Source organism: Phocoena phocoena, chromosome 11 (assembly GCF_963924675.1).
Source record: "Phocoena phocoena chromosome 11, mPhoPho1.1, whole genome shotgun sequence".
Classification (NCBI taxonomy): Eukaryota; Metazoa; Chordata; class Mammalia; order Artiodactyla; family Phocoenidae; genus Phocoena; species Phocoena phocoena.
In genome coordinates, this window is record NC_089229.1 from 96,765,402 (window position 1) to 96,784,994 (window position 19,593).

At 50.7% G+C, this 19,593-nt stretch overlaps 1 protein-coding gene and 1 non-coding gene across 2 annotated transcripts in view; one reads left to right on the top strand and one right to left on the bottom strand.

Annotated features, from left to right (window-relative positions):
• The window catches only part of ANO2 (anoctamin 2), a 318,802-nt gene that overhangs the window by 77,847 nt on the left and 221,362 nt on the right, over window positions 1-19,593 (top strand). Inside the window, exons 5-8 of the mRNA XM_065886527.1 lie at window positions 580-634; window positions 2,976-3,027; window positions 13,384-13,439; window positions 14,570-14,611. Coding sequence (XP_065742599.1) covers window positions 580-634; window positions 2,976-3,027; window positions 13,384-13,439; window positions 14,570-14,611 — 205 coding nt within the window. The remainder of the gene's footprint in view (window positions 1-579; window positions 635-2,975; window positions 3,028-13,383; window positions 13,440-14,569; window positions 14,612-19,593) is intronic.
• TRNAG-GCC (transfer RNA glycine (anticodon GCC)) lies at window positions 37-109 on the bottom strand. The gene has a single exon. It is a non-coding gene; the product is annotated as a tRNA-Gly (tRNA).

Genomic DNA, 19,593 nt, shown 5'->3' on the forward strand with positions numbered 1-19,593 from the left:
TTTCCCAGCCATGCCGTGCGGCTTGCAGGATCTTAGTTCCCTGACCAGGGATTGAACCTGGGCCCTCGGCAGTGGCAGTGCTGAGTCCTAACCACTGGACCGCCAGGGAGTTCCCCGTTGTTGTGTTTTTACTCTCTTTGTCCACACACAGGAATCCTTTTTATATACTTTTGTTTTTAAAACTTATCATAGTATCATGTTTTTCTATGATAGTCTCACTTTTTCTACAGTATTTCTAAAGTTTTCATAATTATAATTTTCAATGGCTATGTGATAATCTATCCTTTAGGTTTTGGAATTGCGTCTTAGCTCCATAATCTTTGTTATAAGTAAGTTTGTAATGAACATTTTAATTCATGGACGTTTTTTTTTTTCCGCTGGATTAATTTTCCCAGTGATACATTTCTATGATAAGTTTTCAGAATTACTGGGTCAGAAAGAGTGTAAATGTTGTGAGTGTGTGTGTGGCGTACGCATCTTGCTATGTTGCTTTCTAGAGGTTTGCTCTGGGCCTGGGGTGACAGTAGTCCCAGGACAAGGATAATGAAATGAATTGACCTGCTTTCTTGGTGTCGCCAGGTACAACATACAGGACGAGGACACCTTCTTTGATAATGCTACCCGTAGCCGCATTGTAAGTAAACCAGTTAACCAGGTGCTTAACCAGGTGTGGTGGGCTCGGGTGGGGGAGAGGAAGCCTGAGTCCCCTTTGGCAGGGCATCTCTTGCCCTCCCTGCTGCCTCCCATCATCCTTTGCTTGGAGTTGCCTAGCAACTGGAAGGAGCGTCCAGGAGCTTCCCAATCCCAGTATCGAAATAGCCAACAACTCTTCTCACTCTTGGCTTGAGACGGGGGTCTCCTCTTTGTGGTTCTCCACCCAGGCCCTTCTTGGAATCACAAAAGCAGGGAATGTCAGGGCTGGGGGGGACTTTCAGCTAGTCAGGTGACCCCCTTGCTTGACTGTTGAGGAAACTGAGGCTCTGAGATGCAATGAATTGAAAAAAAGTTCAGGCAGATCGTTTTGTGTCCAAATGAGGGCTCATTGCTGGGCCGCTGAGTTTCTTTCTTTCATTCCCAAAGAAGTCCTGCGCGTTGCTGTCACGGGGAATGCTAGAGCTGGGCAGTTTGTCCAAGGACAAAATTACCAGCCCGTTCAATAGGAAGCCAGCATTTGTGACTGTAGCCATTCTTCTACTGTCTTCTTGCCTTTTGCAGTCAAGGTTTTGGATTTTGCAGGATGGTTGATTCCACTGAAAATCTGCATAGGGCCTGGGCCCTGCGGCCCCAGTCTGAGCTGTAGGGCATCTCTGTTCACTGATCCATTTATCCCCTCCACCCCTGGAGAGCACCCAGCCTATGGACAGAAGAAGGGAGAGAAAAAGGGGCCCAAGGAACGCTGGTCACTTAGGCCACAGTGGAAACATGGCAGTGTGTTTCCCTTGATCCCTAGGAAAGAACTTAAGTTTCAACAGGAGGAGGAATAAGCGTTAGATACCTAGAGGACTTCCAAGTCAGCAGGGTGATGAGAAGGGTAAGAAGGGGCAGGTGATTGGAGGAAGATACAGAACATTTCCAAGTCATGCTGAAAACACGGCCCTGACTCTTTGCTTGTAGGATGGGCAAGAAAACACCTCAGATCCCTTGGCCTAGTGCTCTAGGAAGATTTAACACGGGCATACGATTTCTTTTATCTTCCTACAGAAAAAAGCATAAGCTTCCCATTGTTCTAGTTGATGCTGTTACAAGCTGTAAGTCTCCCCACAGCTTGGGTCCCACGACTGGGGGGGGACGTTATAGGGCACTGTGGAAATTACCCGATAATTGCAAAGTGCTTGTAGAATGATAGGCTGCCACATAGATGCTGTTCCTAATTATTATTGCAGTTGGATACTGCACCGCATTAGAAGTGAATTAAACATTCTTGGGCCCCATTCTGCTGGAAGTTATTTATTTACCACTCCCTGTAGGTCTGTGGCTGGAACGTGGGAGTGTGAATGATGATGGAGTAACGCATCTTTTCTCGTTCTGGAAGCTTCTTCCTTCCCCTCCTGCCCTTTTCCCAGTCTACCACACATTGTGACGGGGGGAGAAAAGGGCCTTGGGTTTTGTCCTGGGGTCTGCTCCGCCCTGGGCCTTGGTCTGAGGACCTCACCTGCATCTCCCAGTGCACCCTTTCCCGTGGGCGTCTGGACAGCCCAGCTGTCTGTCCCAACGCCGACTTCCTTCCTGGAGCCGGGAGCAGGCTTGAGACCCCTTGGAGGGCACTAGTTGGCCTGCAGGTTTACTCTGCCCTGGGTCCCTGCTTCCTTGGCCGGGGTGCTCTCGGCACCCCGCCCTCCTGAGTGAGCGACGGGGTCCCTGCAGGCCCCGCAGTCGGGGCTGTTGACCTGTTGATGGCACAGCGGTCACGGAGCAGCAGCCTGCCGTGTGCCCAGGATGCACTGTGACACCTGGAGTCTTGAGGATGGGTGGGACCTGCTCTGACTGGGGAGGCGTGATAAGGACTTGGGGGAAAAGCAGAGAGGTGATAGCACCAAGGACCAAGATGTAGGTGGCCCTCTTCTAGTTGCCAAAGCGCTTTCATGGGTCCCCAAAGCAGCTCTGAGAGACAGCTCCATTGCAGGGGGGCCCGCGGGCCCTCAGGACCTGCAGGGAGCTCGCTCAGGACCCCTCAGCAGCAGGGCACCGTTGGGGCTGGCGGGGCGGGCACGCCCCCCCTTGCCTTCCCTCCCGGCTTCCTCCTGGGCCCTCCAGAGGGATGTGAGTCTGGGCTTCCCTTCCCTCCTGTAACTGCAGTCAATTTACAGGCTTTTCTTTATTTTGCGGGGCGGGGTGGCAAACGGGGTGTGTGTGCGTGAGGTTAGATGCTTTGTTGGAACGTCCGTGAGCTTGGCACGTGCTTGCCCATCCCCCCCCGGGGTTGGGGACGCACCACGTGGCCCAGATGCTCATGGCCTAACTGTCATCTCTTTTAGGTACACGAGATCCTGAAGCGCACCACCTGCTCTCGAGCCAACAACATGATGGGTGAGGACCCTCCCACCGGGGGCCGTGCTGACAGGGGCTGGGGGGCCAGGGAGACTGAGAACAAGACAAACAGACGCCCGCATGGAGGGGATGCCCTGCCTGCCCGCATTTCTCATGGGGCTGGGGCTGCCCCCTGAGCTTCACCCCGGGTCTCTGTCCTTCCTCTCCTTTCCTTGGATCCTTGCTGACACCTTTCACTTGATACCGAAAATTCATCTCCTCTCCCTTCACAGTCTCCATAAGGTTTTAATAACCACCCAAATCATGGCAGCTTTTATTTTTTCTTTTTCGGTATGCGGGCCTCTCACTGCTGTGGCCTCTCCCGCTGCGGAGCACAGCCTCCAGACGCGCAGGCTCAGCGGCCATGGCTCACGGGCCCAACCGCTCCGCGGCATGTGGGATCTTCCCGGACCGAGGCACGAACCCGCGTCCCCTGCATCGGCAGGCTGACTCCCAACCACTGCGCCGCCAGGGAAGCCCAGGGTGGCTTTTAATTCGTTTGATTTTAAGAAGAAAGGCATCTTAGAGGCCTTTTAGTCCAAGCCCCTCACTTGAGGTCAGAGAAACTGACTCCCAGAGAGGGTGAATTAGTCTGACGGTACCTCTTCTGAGTTCAGCACCCTTGTCACCACTAAACCTGTCTGGCTAAACCTGTTTGCCTTGTGGTTTGGTTTTTGAACCTGGGGGTGTTTGTGTTTGAAGCAGGACCCTCAGTGTTTGGGAGCTTGCAGTATAAGGCAGGCGGTCCGGATGCTGATGGGTGGTGGAGGGGACACAGGCGGGGGGACACGCAGAGCTTAGGTCCACGCGCGGCGTCCCGTCCACACGGTCCCCCTGCAGGTGGAATGCTCTTTCCAAAGGGGCTGCTGTCACTCATCGCTCAGAACATCCCCTGGGCTGACAAACCTTGGGCTTTTGAGGCAGCTTTTAGGTGAAAAGAGTCACTTAGAGGCAAGTCTAGGGAATAAAGTAGGCCGTCAAGCTGAGGGGCAATAACCGCGATGGCAGTAATGATAGCTGACGTTGGAGAGTTTATGTGGGGTCCGTGTGCTGCCGGAGGACTGAGGGAAGGGGTTGAAGAGGGAATCAGAGCAGGTGCTGTGTAGTGACAGTATCATTAGAGCAGTGTGGGACCTCTCAAGGGGGCGACTGTATATGACTCTGCTCTGATGTATTCATGTCACGACAAAATTCTAAATACCACTCCAGTGTTAAAAAATCAGATCTTCTATATGGTGGTGTTTGTCTGGAGCTGATGAGACGAGACTCTGAGTGAGGAGATGCACTGGCCCCTCAGTCCCATGGGATGGACCGAAGCCCTCACTTTGAGCACTTGTAACCGAGGACCACCAGAGGCGTCAAGGGGTCTGAGGATGTAGTTTGTATTTTCCCATGGCCTCTGTCAAAGTTCTGGAATTTACCCTCACTTCTAGTCCAGTTCACTCCTCGGTTCCAGTAATCTGCCTTTTATTCACTCACACCCTCTTTGGTTGGACCAAAACTGCTCCCTCGGGTGTCACAGGTGACTGCGTCCTGCCCGCGTTGCATGGCTTTTTCCTCCGTCTTCGTCTTCCTGTGTCCTTCCAGACCCTGTCACTGTACCCACGGAGGATCCTGCTTCTCCTTCCTGGACCACACTTGCTTTGCTTTCTCTTCCTCCTCCCCCATTTTCAAGGTTGTCTTCTCCACGTTCCCTTGGCCTCCTGACTCTCACTTTGCACAGAAGACGTGCAGCTGTGAATTTCTGTTTCCCACTTCTCTCCCCCATGGCACACCAGCCTTTCCAGCGGCCCGCTGGATACCTCCACTGAGATATTCCCAGAACCTTGAAATCAACGTCTGGCTGTGCCCATTTCCATCTCATTCCTCTCTCACCCTGTCCATCTCTCCTGCCTTTCTTCCTGTTAATGTGACTGCTGCCCTCTCTGGTTTCATTCCTGCTGCTCCCTTTGCTGGGATGTCCTTCCCCACGTCTCACCCGGGCCCACCCCCAGACTGAATACCTCTGTCCCCCAGGTTCTCCCTTTATGCCCTCTCCTCGGAACTCCCATCAAGTTTGATGTCTTTCTTGGTGATTATCTGTGTCCATAGCTTAGACCCCCGAGACAGTCCTTGAGATGTGTCTGGATCATCTTTTATCCCCCAGTGCACTTGGCTGGCTGCCCTGCATGTTCTACTCAGTCAACTTGCTTTAGTGAATTAATTAAACGTGCTCAGCCGGCTAGTGTCATAGCAGTAGCTGGTGAGTTCCCTGTGTTTGTGGACAAATTTCTCTCCAACCCAGTTTTCCCTTTTAGGCAAGAATTACGTGTCTTGCAGAGTTTTTGTAAAGATTAAACGAGAAACTGTTAGTTTGTTTTGTAAACTGGGAAGTCCTTAAAAACTAAATTTTGTTTTGAGGGATAGCCTCCAGATTGTTGAAAAGCCATTAGAGACCCTCTGCTTTAAGACAGCAGTTTTTTTTCCCTTTGAGGATCTGTTTGTTTGTTTGTTTGTTTTCTGATGTCACAAAGTCAGACATCTTAAGGATTTTGTTGTTGAGTAGTTTTCAAAAATTTCTTTCTTTTTTGACATTCAGAAAACATAATATTGAGCACCTGCTATATGTCAAATGATGTTCTAGAAACTGAGAGATGGCGGGATGAATCTGACCTACTTTCTGTTCTTGCAGGGCTCTTAGTTTAGCCACGTGGACAGACACGTAAACAGGTAATTATGAGATAATCTGGCAGGTATGCTATTAGAAGTGTACAGAGGGCAAGGGGAGCACAGATTGAGAACAGCCAACTCCCATGGATGCATCTAAATATCATCATAAGTTATCCAGTGTCAGCTTCATGACTCCCCGGGAAGGTAGGTGTGTCAGGAATGATCATCTCCAGTTACCGAGGTGCACAGACAGGAGGGGTGTCTTCTCCAGAGCCGCATACTGAGACACTGTTAGAACTGGGTCTAGAACCTGGGTTCCCTCCTCCGAGCCTATTCCTCTGCCTTTGGGATGCAGGGAACTCAGCGTGGCGTTTGGCTGAGTCTTTATGGGCTGTTGGTTCCACGGTAGTTGCTGATGGTTTACTAGCTCCTAACAAGGGACTGGACTCTGCTTCCCAGGAGAGGCGAACGCTGAAGGCCGATTCTCAGGTTCTTTGACTTCCGCCTGGGAAAATACAGCAGTACCCTTTAAGCTTTTTGGCCAACTCACCATCTTACTTAGAAGATCAGAAAGAATGAGGAATGTGGTAACATTGTGAGGCCTGAGGATAATACGGACCTTTGAGCCATGGGTAACTTTTGATTTTATTGCCCTTCTCTCTGGTTTTATGGAGAAACACACATGGGCTGAGAATTGGCTTAGATTTCCTCCAGAGGAGGGTTGCCTCATAAAAATAAAAGAAAAAGGAAGAACAGGACTGTGTGCGGAATTGTTTTCCAAGGCATTTTCATTGATCCTTCAGCCCTGGAATTGCCTTTTATGTGGTCGTTACTTTTGTGACCAGTTTACAAAGCTTGACTCCCTTTCTCATCGTCCTCAATTACAGTGGAAATTAGAAGATGGAAAAGATGATAAAGATCAGAAATAGAAGATGGAAAAATACAACTAAAGATAATAATAATTCCGAATCACTCCCGTTCATCTGGTATTGTCACCGTCCTCTGTGTAGAAAATACACTGTTTTGAATGCCTACTTTGTAAGGCACTATGCTGCATATACAAGATGTATGTATTGATTTATTTATAGTCCCGTCTTGTTCCACAAAATTTCTGAGGTGACTTACAAGGAAAACAATAAAACAGCATAATATAAATAATAAAGAAATAAGAAACAGGAAAAACACAAATGAAAATATACTGTTGAAACTAGGAGGAAAAAATAGGCTACAGGGCTTCCCTGGTGGCGCAGTGGTTGGGGGTCCGACTGCCGATGCAGGGGACACGGGTTCGTGCCCCGGTCCGGGAAGATCCCCCATGCCGCGGAGCGGCTGGGCCCGTGAGCCGTGGCCGCTGAGCCTGCGCGTCCGGAGCCTGTGCTCTGTGGCGGGAGAGGCCACAGCAGTGAGAGGCCTGCGTACCACAAAAAAAAAAAAAAAAAAATAGACTACAGATATGCAAACCATACGGCCCTCTAGCTTTTGCAGTTGGGCTGCAAATTTGACCTTGAACCGAAGTGAGAGAGAAATACAGTCAGTGGTGTAGCACTTCATGTCCTCAGCAACATCTTCTTATATAGAAATTTTTCTAAAGTCTCTCTGAAATTCCCTGCTTTCTTACATAGAATATATCAACATAGGGTCTCTCTATAAAGGCATCCGTAAGCTTTTCTGTAGCATTCAGGATTATCCTTGAGAATATAAGGTTATTCAAGTTTCCTCAAGGATTACCTAAGTATTATTAGGGCTGTTTGCCCCACAGTCTCTGATGTTTTTGAATTCTTGACTCTGGTGACCTCCCTCCCTGAGTTTTGCTATTTCACGGTTTGCCGTGCTATTTAGGACACAGAAAAACAAACTCCTTAGAATTTGGGGTAAAGAGAGAGCGAAAAGGCATTGCAGAAGGATCTGGAGGATTCTGCCGTGGCTAGGTACCTAACCTTAGGGAGTCGGTTGCCTGAGATTGAGATACTTTTTCTTCTGGGTTCTCTGTTGTGAGAGCTGAGATAACCAGATAAGAGATCTCTGTACACATGAGGTCCTCCTGTAACCCAGATAGCGAGGGCCCCTTGCACGTGTGTCATAGTGTGCTTTGCAAAGTACTTTCATACGCTTCAGTCTCCTCTGATCCTTTAACTCCCGTGCGGAGCAGGTTCGGCGGATATTAGATATTAACCACTTTCCCGACAGAGAGATTGACTTCGAGCCCAAGGTTAGAGATTTGGAGCCGACGGAAACCTGAGTTTCTTGACTCTCCTTCAGTGCTCTTGTAAATTAATCAGTTAATAAATGGGTGAAGTTATTGGGAAAGGTTTTCCAGCGAAGGTGGAAGCTGAGGTCTTCCCACTGTGACGTCCATTCATTCAACAAATATTTATTCGTATTCTACGTATCATTCATGTTCTAGAACTGGGGACTAGAGTAGGGACTCAAGACAGACACAGATCCCTGCCTTTACGGAGCTCACATTTGAGTGGCATTTGAGAAGAACAAGTAAGCCACGTGGCTGTCTAGCGAGAGAGATGCATGCAGGGAAAGCAAATGATACAAAAGACAGAAAGGGAACCACTCCAGAGAATCAGGTTAGGGTCCCAACAGGAGCAAATGACACACTCACATGACCACCATTCAGGGCAGGAATATCAACAGAGAGACCATTTACAGAGGTGCGGCCTGGCAGTTGGGGATGCCAGATAGCATCGTGACCCGGAATTAGCGGGAGAGCCGTTACCCTTCTGTGTACATGGTTCCCTGGGCTCTACAGTAGGAGCTTGTTGTTATCCATCCTGTATATACTAGTTTGCACCTGCTAGTCCCAAACTGCATTTTTAACCCGCTCCCCAGGTGACTCTTAGGGACTCTAAAGGTAGACAGCGATGTGAGTGCAGGATGGGGTGCCACAGGCTTCTTGCCCTGCCTGCGTTTGGGAGTGGGAAGGGTAGTCCACGTGCTGGCCTTCTGGGCATCTGAATGTCACTTCCCCGAAGTCCTCGAACGAAACCAAGTCTGCTCTGTGAAGGACTTAATCTTTGCTGTGGTCTTTCTAACATTTGCTATACGGACGTTCGCCATTTGGTCCCTTTCAGTGTCCTAGCCAGCAGTAGGGTCTCTTGGACTTCCTGTCGCCTTTTTTTCTTTTCTTTACTTTTTTTCTTCTTTGGTGAAAGGAGGGGCAGCAGGATAAAAATTAGCAGAACGAAGGCAAAGGAAGGGGAGCTGACCTTGAAAAAGGATCGGCATTTGGTGACTGTCTGACTTTTAATTTGGGGGGTTTCTTCTGTAGCCTCCCCAAGAGCCAGCTTGCCCTTTCCCTTTTATGTACCTGGGCAGTGAGGGATACTGGGCCGATGCACAAACCATGTCCAGAGCCTGGAAGTACTTGTGAGTTTGGGATCCACAGGGTGCTGGTAGTCTGTGAGTCATCACGAGCTTGGCTAATCAACATAACGTCAGGTCAGCGGTCGGGTTCAGGACCGTGCCAGTTCACCCCGTTCTGGAATGCCTTTCAAGTGCGCTTTACCTTGGAAAGAAGCCCAAGCTTCCTTGACTGACGCCTCTCCTGTTCCTTCGTATGAAAGTTGTTGCCTTTTCACGGACAGAAAATTACAGCTTGATGGAGCTACATTTTCATAGATATTTCGGTGTCAGAGCCTTTAAACAAACGTATGCTTTGGGCATCTCCCCTCCCTACTCAGGAGACGATGTCTTAATTATTTTGACCAAAGCCAGACCGTGTTGTGTGGTGTAAACATCTGGTTTATCATTCATCCAGCTGAACTGGTTTATATTTTGTTAGAAGAAAAGGCTTGGGATTAAAGGCATTTAAGTAATTAAGCACATGTCAAGACAATTTGGTGATGGGTAAATGTAGTCTCTGTTCAATGCACTGTCTGGGGGGCTCTGGTTTAGATTTACATCCGGCTGGAATACAGGGATGAAAGCAGAATGCAGACTGGGCCCTGTTCTGGGGGGAATCAAAACCGAATGAGTTTTCAGGAGTTGAGCATCATCTCTCTAGGTACCTGTCCTGGTGTTTGGCCTGGAGGGGCAGAGCTGCAGTCCCTATCACTCGGCGGCACTTGTAGATTTCATGAGATTCTCACCTTGGGAGGCGGACCAGAAACTGTGCTTTGGGTCAGCCTTTGTGTCCAGGAAACCAGAGGTGTCTTGGAAGCTAAATGCGAAGCCTTAGGTTTTATATTCTGAGGGTGTTTTCAGGTACCAGTCCCAGGGCCCGGGCCCACCCTGCTCTGGTCCTTGACCCTGACCCCGGATTTGCAGAGGCCCAGTGTTGCTGGGCTTGGCAGAATCAGCAGAGCTGTGGCCAGTGCTGGGCAGAGAGAAAATGTGAGCCTTTTCCCTGGGGAATTGTGGTTCTAAGCAACAGGTGTGAAGTACCCGGTGACCTGAAGGGACTTTGGGGATCAGTAAAGAAGTCCTCGGTGGGCCATGCTTTGTTTGGGCCGAGGCACTGCTTCTCTTTGGGGCGAGAGGGGAAGGAAAATGTTCTCAGTGCTTTCTCCTTCTGGCTGGCTCCCCTTCTGGGAGTAGGAGGACAAAAGATTGGGTCTCAGATCTCTCTCCCTGGGTCTAGAGCAGAGAGAAAGGACTTTGGAAGTCATCCTGAAGAAGAAAGCTTTGCCGTTATGGCCAGATGGAGGATGCATGATGGAACCAATTAGCCCTTTTTGCTGAAAAGAAAGGAAAAATTCAGAATTTCAATTTTCAAAGCAGAGACTCTTTGTTTTTTTTTTTTTTTAAAGTTTGATTATTTTCTTCTTTCACACTGATTTCCATGCTTGTTTAGGGGTAGAATCTTGGTGTCTGAAGTCTGTGGCTGAGAGGCCAAAGCAGTTCCCATTCTTGGGTGAAGTTGTAGATAAACAGTTACTTTGCAACTTGCCTCTCCCCCTCCCCATTCCTCTTCCTTTCGTGTACCATCCGCTCCCTCTGCCCAGCAGCCACTGACGGAATGGCCCATAAGATACCACCTGAAGAGGGGGAGGTACACAGCCATGGGGCAGAGACACAGTCAATGACAGCATCTTGAAGCTCTGGCTATCTGGTTTAGGACAGTTCAGGTTTGATGACCTGAGTCGTCTTGGTTCCTCTCTTACGAAGCAGACTAGTCAACTAGAGTTTAAGTTTCCTGCACCAGCATGGGTTGCCAAAGAAAATTGGAGTAGCGGGTAAGGAGATGCCCGTGATACATGGGAAGAGATGCTGCGATCACTTTCGCCATAGGGCTGCTTACTCTTTTGGGTAACAACCGTTATCCCTTCTGTGTTCCCAGCAGTGAGGCGGGAGCCCTGGGAGACTCCAGTGAGAGGGGCGTGCTCCCTGCCTCAGGTACCTTGCAGGCCTTTGGAGGGCAGCAAACAAGGCGTGGACAACATTCTAGAAGTGAAACTGACATTCAGTGCCAAGGAACTTTATTTCAGATGAGACGTAGGGTGCATAGCTTTAGACCTCCGATGATTCGAGATCTTTTTTGAAGCTCTGGTGGCAAGACCCAGGAGTTCAGGTTGTCGGCCCAGTGCTGTCAGACGCTGGGCTACTCTAAGCAAAGCTGAGAATTAGCAGGGGAGCTCCACACCTGCTGAACTTTTCCACGCAGTTTGGCGACTGTCTTCAGGGTATATGCTGCCGCCTTGGCAACCAGGGGGTGGGTATGGGTGCAGGGATTGGGTTGGGTAGGGCGTGGGGTGCGGTCTAGCTGGAGCCCTGCCCGCCTGTGATGCTTCAGCCTGTATCCATGTCGACAGCTTTGAACCACCCCCCACCCCCTCCCGGCTTGGGATCCCTCCCCTTGATGATTGTAGGGTGGCTTCACATTGCTGTGGTTATGGCTCTTGGACTGATTAATGATGCTCAGAGTGAAATTGTAGTCCTCGGAGGAAGACGAGTCTGCAGCTCCTTCAGCCCCGGGGCGCCTCTCCCCAACCCTTAACTCCCTATACCCACCCTCCATCCCCCATCTCCGCCCCCTCCACCCAGTTATTTCTGATGTTTTCTGTGCATGCCGAGGAGGAGATGTAAAATCAGGCAAGGACTGGCCCTTGGGTGACGCCGCAGCCCTGAAATCTCAGCTCTCAACTCACTGGAAGAGTGGCCTCTTCTGCCAGGCGCCCCTGCAGCCTCCTGAGGGCCTCTGCTCCCACGTGGGCCCCTGGCCAGCCGTTCTGGCATCCCAGGGGAATAGGGGCCATGGTTTGAGGAAGAGGACGCTGATGGAGGGAGGAGGATTGTTTGAGAACCTCTGAGGCTCCGGGCACGCGATGGGGCACTGACTGGGTGCGGGAGGTGGAAAACCATGAGTTTTCACGAGTCGCTGTCATCTAGCTTTGTCACGCAGCCTGGCCCGTCTCTCCAGGCTCGTTTGCAAATGCAGATTACTTAGCATTTGGATGTCATGGGTGTTTCCCTCCAAAATCGAATTTCTCCTCTTCACACTACTGTCTACAGCGTCTCCGGAAAGAATGGTTCAGGGCAGAAAGCGTGCTTGAGATGAGGGAAATCATTGTGTATCAGAGACCCCGCCCCCTGCCCCCCACTGAATGTGCATCCCCGCAGGCAGGGTCCTCTAGCTGATGAGATATGATCCCTTCCATCTGGGAGCCAGCGACCCAGGGCAGACTGTCCGGAGTGACGGAACATACCGGGCATGTTATAGTCTCTGAATCCAAACATGAATGAAATGAGGGAATAGTAGTGGCTCTGTGCTCAACAGGAGCTTCTCTGTGGTGAGTATATTGGAGTTACAGGGATGGAGCCACTCCTTCACGTAACATCTATTAAGTAGGGTCTGCTGTGTGTGCCCAGTGCTGTGGAATACTGTCGGGATTAAAAAAAAATGGATCCCCTGTTACGCGGTGTTCAACTTTGTGGTCTCAGGACCTCTTTACACTTTTAAAAATTATCGAGAGCGCCTACAGGGCTTTCATCTAGGTGCGTTATATTGATCAGTATTTGTTATATTTGAAGTTAAAATTGAGAAAAGTTTAAAGTACAAGGATACGCAAGCCCACATTCCATTAGCTGTCCAGGGATGATGTCATCACAGGTCACAGAACTCCACTGTAGGCTCGTGAGAGAATAGGCGTATAAAAGCAAACAGTGTCTTAGTACTACTATAAAAATAGTCTGACCTTATGAACCCCCTGAAAGGGTCATGGGGACACCTGGGGTTCCCCAGGTCACACTGCCCTAGGGATCTAATGGTCCAGGCAGGTCAGTCGTGGACCATAATGCACGCTGCCTTGTGAAGGAACAGGGAGGGGCCGGAAGTGAGTTCAGAAGAAGTGCGGTGGGATGCTCTGACGGACATGTTTATTGATTATAATCCCTGTGGTCATTCCTGTGCCGGTCACTGAACACAGATACTCTCAGCGCACGGCTGTGGCCATGGAGGCGGTGGTGGTGAGGGTTCCGGGACCAGAGGGATCTGAGTGTACGAGGACAGGACGGACGTGACGTTTGAGAGAGCGTATCTGCTATTTAATCATAACTTTGCATTTGGGAAATGAAAAAGTACTGTTCTTGTGCTGAGAAGTCAAGCCGGAAAGGAACTTCTCGACCGGGAGGAACTGGAGGGGTAGGGGTTCTTAGCTGAGTGGTGGGGCTGGGGGAATTAGTATTTATCAGAAGACCAAGGTCAAGTGGAGAAACCCCTGCCCTACAGTTACCGTTTTCATCTTCCTTCTTCTGCAGGTATTAATTCTCTGATAACAAATAATATCTACGAGGCTGCCTACCCCCTGCACGACGTGAGTACCGCCTCCATCAGTCAGCAGGGCGAACACTGCAGGCGACATGGTGGTGGATATACGGGCGGGGAGGCAGGAGGGAATGACGCCGCTGAACCGCCTGGGCTGGCTCCGGACCACTTGTGAATGAAAATAATCCCCAGTTGATTTTTGCCGGTTGTCTCAAACTGTTTCCCTTATTTCCCCGATGGCAGAACGAACTGGTTTTTGTCTGGGCTTCCCCGCACTCCCTGCCTTGATTTTGGGGGAAGGTGTGAGAAGACGGATAACGGCGTGTGGAGGGTTAAAGGGAGATGGGGAAGGTGGGTGGATAGCGGGGAGCGCAAGTTCCAGACCTGGATAATAACGCAGGCTGGACCGTCAGGCCCTCAAATGACTGAAAGTGATATTTTATACGTGATAGCTTTGTGTGGAAGTGAAATTCCTCATCCTATGCGAGGATGTATTAAGTGTCAGATCTTTTTTCTATCTTGACATATTTTAAGGATGTCTCTCAAAATCCCTTATACTGTTGTTTGGTTAAGAAAACAGAGAGACTGTAATTAAAGCTTTTCTTGGCTGCGAGGAATGTTATAAACATCCTATGACATCATGCAGTGATATCCTTCAAGATGGTTCGTGAGGAACTGAACTGGCCCGTGAACTCGGTGCCCCCAGGCTGCCCTGTCCACCCCATCGGTCGCTTTAGCATCTACCCCGCAGCGGTACCAAGTGAGACCCCTGGGGTGGGGACCCCTGAGTGCCCGCAGGAATTTCCCAGGTGACCGTTTCTCCTCGCCAGCATCCTTGCTGTGAGCAGACGCGAATTGAGGTTCTGCCGGGTATGGCCAGGGCGCAGGGGAGTTTTCCTGATGTGCTGGTCCGTTTCCAGGTCGGGTTGTGCTGTTGCATTTGCTGTGAGGAGGTGCAGGGGGGTCTCTGAGGCCTGTAAGGGGAGCTGCCCTGGGTGAGAAGCTGCCCACAGGAAACATAGCAGGTGCTGGTGACCAAGGAAGTAGACCGGTGTCTCCTTACGTGTCATGCTCTTCACCTTCCTTAAATGGGAATGAAAGAAAGGGATAACATTAGAAAATTTCAGAGAAAACCCTGTCTCTGTTTTTGATCATTCCATTGGCTTTCTCCTCCTACAGGGTGAATATGATAGTCCAGGGGATGACGTGAATGACAGAAAGGTAAGCCAGCCTGATGCTGCGCTCGAGGACCACGCGGGGGTGGGGGGCTGCGTAGACGTGTCCTGCGTGTTCTGTTTACTGCTTATCCCCAGCTGTTCTTCCATAGCTCGCTGTCCCCAAGCGTTTGGAAATGTGAGGGCATTTCTGGTCGTTGACGTGACTGTGTATGGGGGTGCTGTTGACCTTTAGTGCCTGGTGGACCAGTGATGCCAACCATCCTGAAATACATCCCACAGTCACACACAGAGGCAGTATCCCTGCCCCTGATGACAAGAGAGCTTTGGCTGAGAAACACTGAGCATCCAGATCCCTTCATTGATAGATGGGGAAACTGAGGCACAGAACGATGGCGCACCTTGCCCATGATGACACTGCTACCATAAACAGAGAAGGGGCTAGTGCCCCTCTGACCCTCAAATCTAGTGTTCCTGCTAGAAGTATACCAGTATCCACGCCGTTATGGCTTGTTTGGGGAGGGTCGCCCTTAAGTTACTCTTATCCTCTCTGTCGAGGCAGACAGGTAGGGTACAGCCATTCCCAAATGACAGATGAGAAACCTGCATATTCCGGGCGGCTAGAAATAGGTTATATTTAAGGGAGGGAAAAGGGTCCCTTTGGAGGATCCCCCCTATGCCGGTCACAGCTCCTGCCTGGACAGCTCTTGTCCCCAGCCCTCCATCTAGATCCTGTTTCTTCTGTTTCCTGGTACTGTAGGAGCATGGGTACCACCCTTCCCACCACGGCACGATGCTCTGAGCATCACCCAGCCTCTTTAGTGGGGCCTGCCCGTCTGGCCATCGCCCTCCTGCCATCCTCCCAGCCAGGTCCCCCAGCCTTCAGCGACTCTGGTGAACAGACGAGGGTGGGCGAGGATGGGCGAGGGTAGGCGGGATGAGGGATAGGAGCCCGTGTACCCCCTCTCCCCACCCCCACTCTGCTGTCTGGAAAATCATTCATCCCCCAAGTTGCTTTTGAGCAGCCTTCTTTTTATCCAGCCTATTAGTCCCTGTTATGAAGTGTTAAGTATTAAAAACATAAAAAGGTCTTTTCCAGAAATACTGCTGTGATTGCTTACATATGTCCCCTGCTCTGCCTGCCCAGGGAATCTGCTGTAGTTTTTCCATCTTTTAACCTCATCTGTTTCCTATCTGATGCTAATAGTCTCAGTGGTGTTTAATTTCCTGAAAAGTCCCGGATCAGATTTAAAGGAAAAGGAGGAAGCCTTTCTCCCCACATCTCACCTCCCTGGCCCCAGCCATTTTCTGTCCTCCTACTTTTTCTTGTCACATTACTCCCCTTTAAAGAGCGGTCACCACCTACTGCCCACCTAAGTGACCCCCTGCTGGGTGGGTGGTAACCCTCAGCCCCTCAAGGTAGAACACTTTACAGGAACATTCCAGAGATCAGGAGCACACAGTACTCCTGGGAAAACTCAGCCAGCCCCCGGTTACCTGCACAGAGGCAGAGAGAAGCAAATTGTAGACCATCCAAAATATATGTACCTTAGCCTGGAATGATATTATATTATCGTTAACAGTAAAACCTTTTAACAAAACGTTTCCCTCCCAGGAATTGTTTCGCTTAGGCAGTGCTGCCTCCTCCCAGTGCACACCCCAAAGGATGGAATGGGTAGAATCTGGCAGGCAGAGAGAGGCCAGCCAGGACAGAGCTGCATCTTGGTGGTGGCTCGGTGAAGGTGGACGAGTGTCTTTGGAAGACAAGCAACCCATTCCTTGTGGCTTTTCCTTGGGTTTGCCAGCCAGTCCTGGCCTCCTTGTTTTCCTCTGCCGGGGTCGTGGTTAGGGAAATAACGTTTGCTGTGATGGGAAATAAGAGAAACCAGGAGTGAGAGTGAAAGCTTTTTTCTGTCCATTTGGCTTGGGAAGCGGATACCCAGCACGGCAAGGAGACCGGTTCTGACGTCCATGAAATGATTGTCCCGTCAGGACTAAAACCCTGGTGTCCAAATTCCAGCCAGTGCCACCACCAGGTGGACACGGTCTTTCATGTATGGCAAGGGGACCTCTCACTGCCGTGCTGGCTTCCTTCCTAGCGCTTCAGAGGCATATGGGTGGGACCTGAAAGGTATCTTGAAAGAACCAGCCGAAATCTCTGTATATGTGCAGCCCGTTTATTCGTATGTGTTGCCTCGTAAGAGTCTAGTGTTCTTCCAGAGGCTGCGGGAAGGATTTTGGTTGGGTGCAAGGAGAACCCTTGAAGTTGGTGCTGGAGGAGGTGGAGAAGGGTTGAGAACTGATGGGAGATCGCCCCCTGGGGGCCCTTAGGGGTGATCCGCCCATCCTGCCCGTACCTGGGGTTCCCCTCCTTCTTCCCTGCGATTTGTGGCTGTTCGGGGGATGTGCCTCGTAGGCGGAGAGCCATCTCCTTCCCGGCAGCTCGCCTAGTGCGGCCTGCAGTCTCGATGACTCAGCCCCCTCCCAGAGGGTAATTCACGAGGGGCTCCCTCCCTCTGGAGAGCAGGGGTTTCTTGCCTTTCTAGAGAGCTGGGCTGCGAGGGTGTGGATGGGCCCTTCCCACTGCCAGCAGCCACCTCATTCCACATCCGCCAGACTTACCTGCTTTCCTCAGGCATCCCAGGGGAGGGACTGTCCCCATCTTCCAGGGGCTGACTGAGCCCCACCAGCTCCCCGTGGCTTCCCTGCCCACTTACAGGGAACCCAAAGCGCAACCTGGAAGATACTCATCTTAAACTTTAGAAACTTCAGCGGTTTCTAAACCCTTGGTCCTGAATTTGCCAGCTTTTGCAGGTGATTATCTCCTCTAGTGGGCAGATAAAAAGTCAGTCTTGTCTTTCTGACGGGAAAGGTACTTTTCTTCTTGGTCTCACTTGAGGACTAGTTTTCCCATCCTGCACAACTCCCATTTTACCCATGGGGAAGTGACCTGCCAAAAACCCAACAGGTCATTGCAGGATCCGGAGGTAGAATTCCACCCTCTCCCATCCTGGTCCACCCCGTCCCATCAATGCCTCTGAGCCGGCTACAGCTGGTGTCCTTCTGTCTGTCCCAGGTCCGGCTGCTCTCTGAGGAGCTTGTGGCCTCAGGGAGGGCCCCGAGTCTCGTGCATCTTGCCGTTCTCTGGCATTGCAGATGGTTTTAACAGTTGAGTTCTTTATTTGTCCCATGAAATACTTAAGCCAACTGACCGATGTGACCCTAGGAAGCCGACCTGGCCTCCTGTATGCTCTGATCCATCAGATGGTGTGGTCCCCTTGTTGCTTCCTGCCCTAAAGGTTTGGGGTCAGACCCACATGCTTGGAATTACATCTGAGGCCTCCGAAAGAAGGCTCTGTGAGAAGGAGCTGCAGAGCCTCCTGGCTCTGTTCGCAGGCTTGGCCGGTAGGTGAAGAGGACATGGCATAACTCTGAGGGAGAGAGTGTATTTGCTAGGAGCTCATTAGAAAGTTCTAGACTCTGCAGGTTTAAAGGGACTGTTGCAGGTTACCCTGGTTGTCCTCTTGCACTTGACGCACACAGGCTCATCCCTGTTGACTGCTGGTCTGTCCCAGGACCCTGTAACCCGGGGCTTAGCCCGATCCACCTGGTCTCGAACTGTGTGATTAAACATTTGTAGAGACAGGGGAGGGTCTACAGCACCCTCCCTCGCCTGCAGAGCTGTGCGAGCTGGCCTGGCAGAGCCACATGGGCGGTGTGCAGGCATCCTTGCATCACCTTCCAGGTTTGGAGCCCTGGAGCTCCAGCTCTTCCAGGGGTTGCCTGGTGATCTCCTCTGCTCTGTCCATCTGGCCCGTCTGGAACCACTCTTGTCAAGGTCAACCATGGGTCACTGGGTCCAAGGTCACTTCTTGGTTCTCCTCCAGCCTGACCCATCAGCCGTATTTGACCCAGATGCTCACCTTCTTCCCTTGGGATCCCATGGTCCCTCGGCCTCCAGGAGACCACCCACTTCTAGTTCGGTGCCGTGTCACCATTGTTCCTCTGGCGCTTCTGCTGCTCTTCATCATCCCCTTGACCTCTGAACGGTGGAGCACCCAGGGCCCTGGCGTCACGCCTCTTCTCTACCTCTCTCTTTGACAGTTGCATCCGTAACTTGATGACTTTACAAATCATGTCTTCTCTGACTCTGGACTCTCCTTTGAACTCCAGACTTTTTCTTTTATTTTGAGGTACGCGGGCCTCTCACTGTCGTGGCCTCTCCCGTTGCGGAGCACAGGCTCCGGACGCGCAGGCTCAGCGGCCATGGCTCACGGGCCCAGCCGCTCCGCGGCATGTGGGATTTTCCCGGACTGGGGCACGAACCCGCGTCCCCTGCATCGGCAGGCGGACTCTCAACCACTGCGCCACCAGGGAAGCCCCCCCCCCCCCCCCAGTCCTTTCTAACTGGGGTTATGTCCCAAGATTCTCCCCTTGCTCAGCGCCAGCCTTCCGGCTTCCCTCTTCGTCCTAGGACGCGCCTGTTCCTCTAGGCCTTGGTACAGAAGGAGTGTTCTTCTAGCTGCAGCATAACCACCCACTTCCTTCAGGTCTCAGCCCAAATGTCACCTCCTCAGAGAGGCCCTCCCTTGCCATCCTTTTCTTTTTTTTTTTTAATACCTATCAATAATTACTTTATCTTTTAAATTATTTTGTTATTTTATTTTTTATCTTTTAAAAAAATTTTATTGGAGTGTAGTTGATTTACAATGTTGTGTTAGTTTCGGGTGTACAGCAAAGTGAATCTGTTATACATATACACGTATCCACTCTTTTTTAGCTTCTTTTCCCGTATAGGTCATTACGGAGTATTGAGTAGAGTTCCCTGTGCTATACTGTAGGTCCTTATTAGTCATCTATTTTATATATAGTAGTGTGTATTTGTCAATCCCAACCTCCCAGTTTATCCCTCCCCACTTTCCCCCTTGGTAACCGTAAGTTTGCTTTCTACATCGGTGACTCTATTTCTGTTTTGTCAATGAGTTCATTTGTACCATTTTTTTAGATTCCACGTATGAGTGATATCAT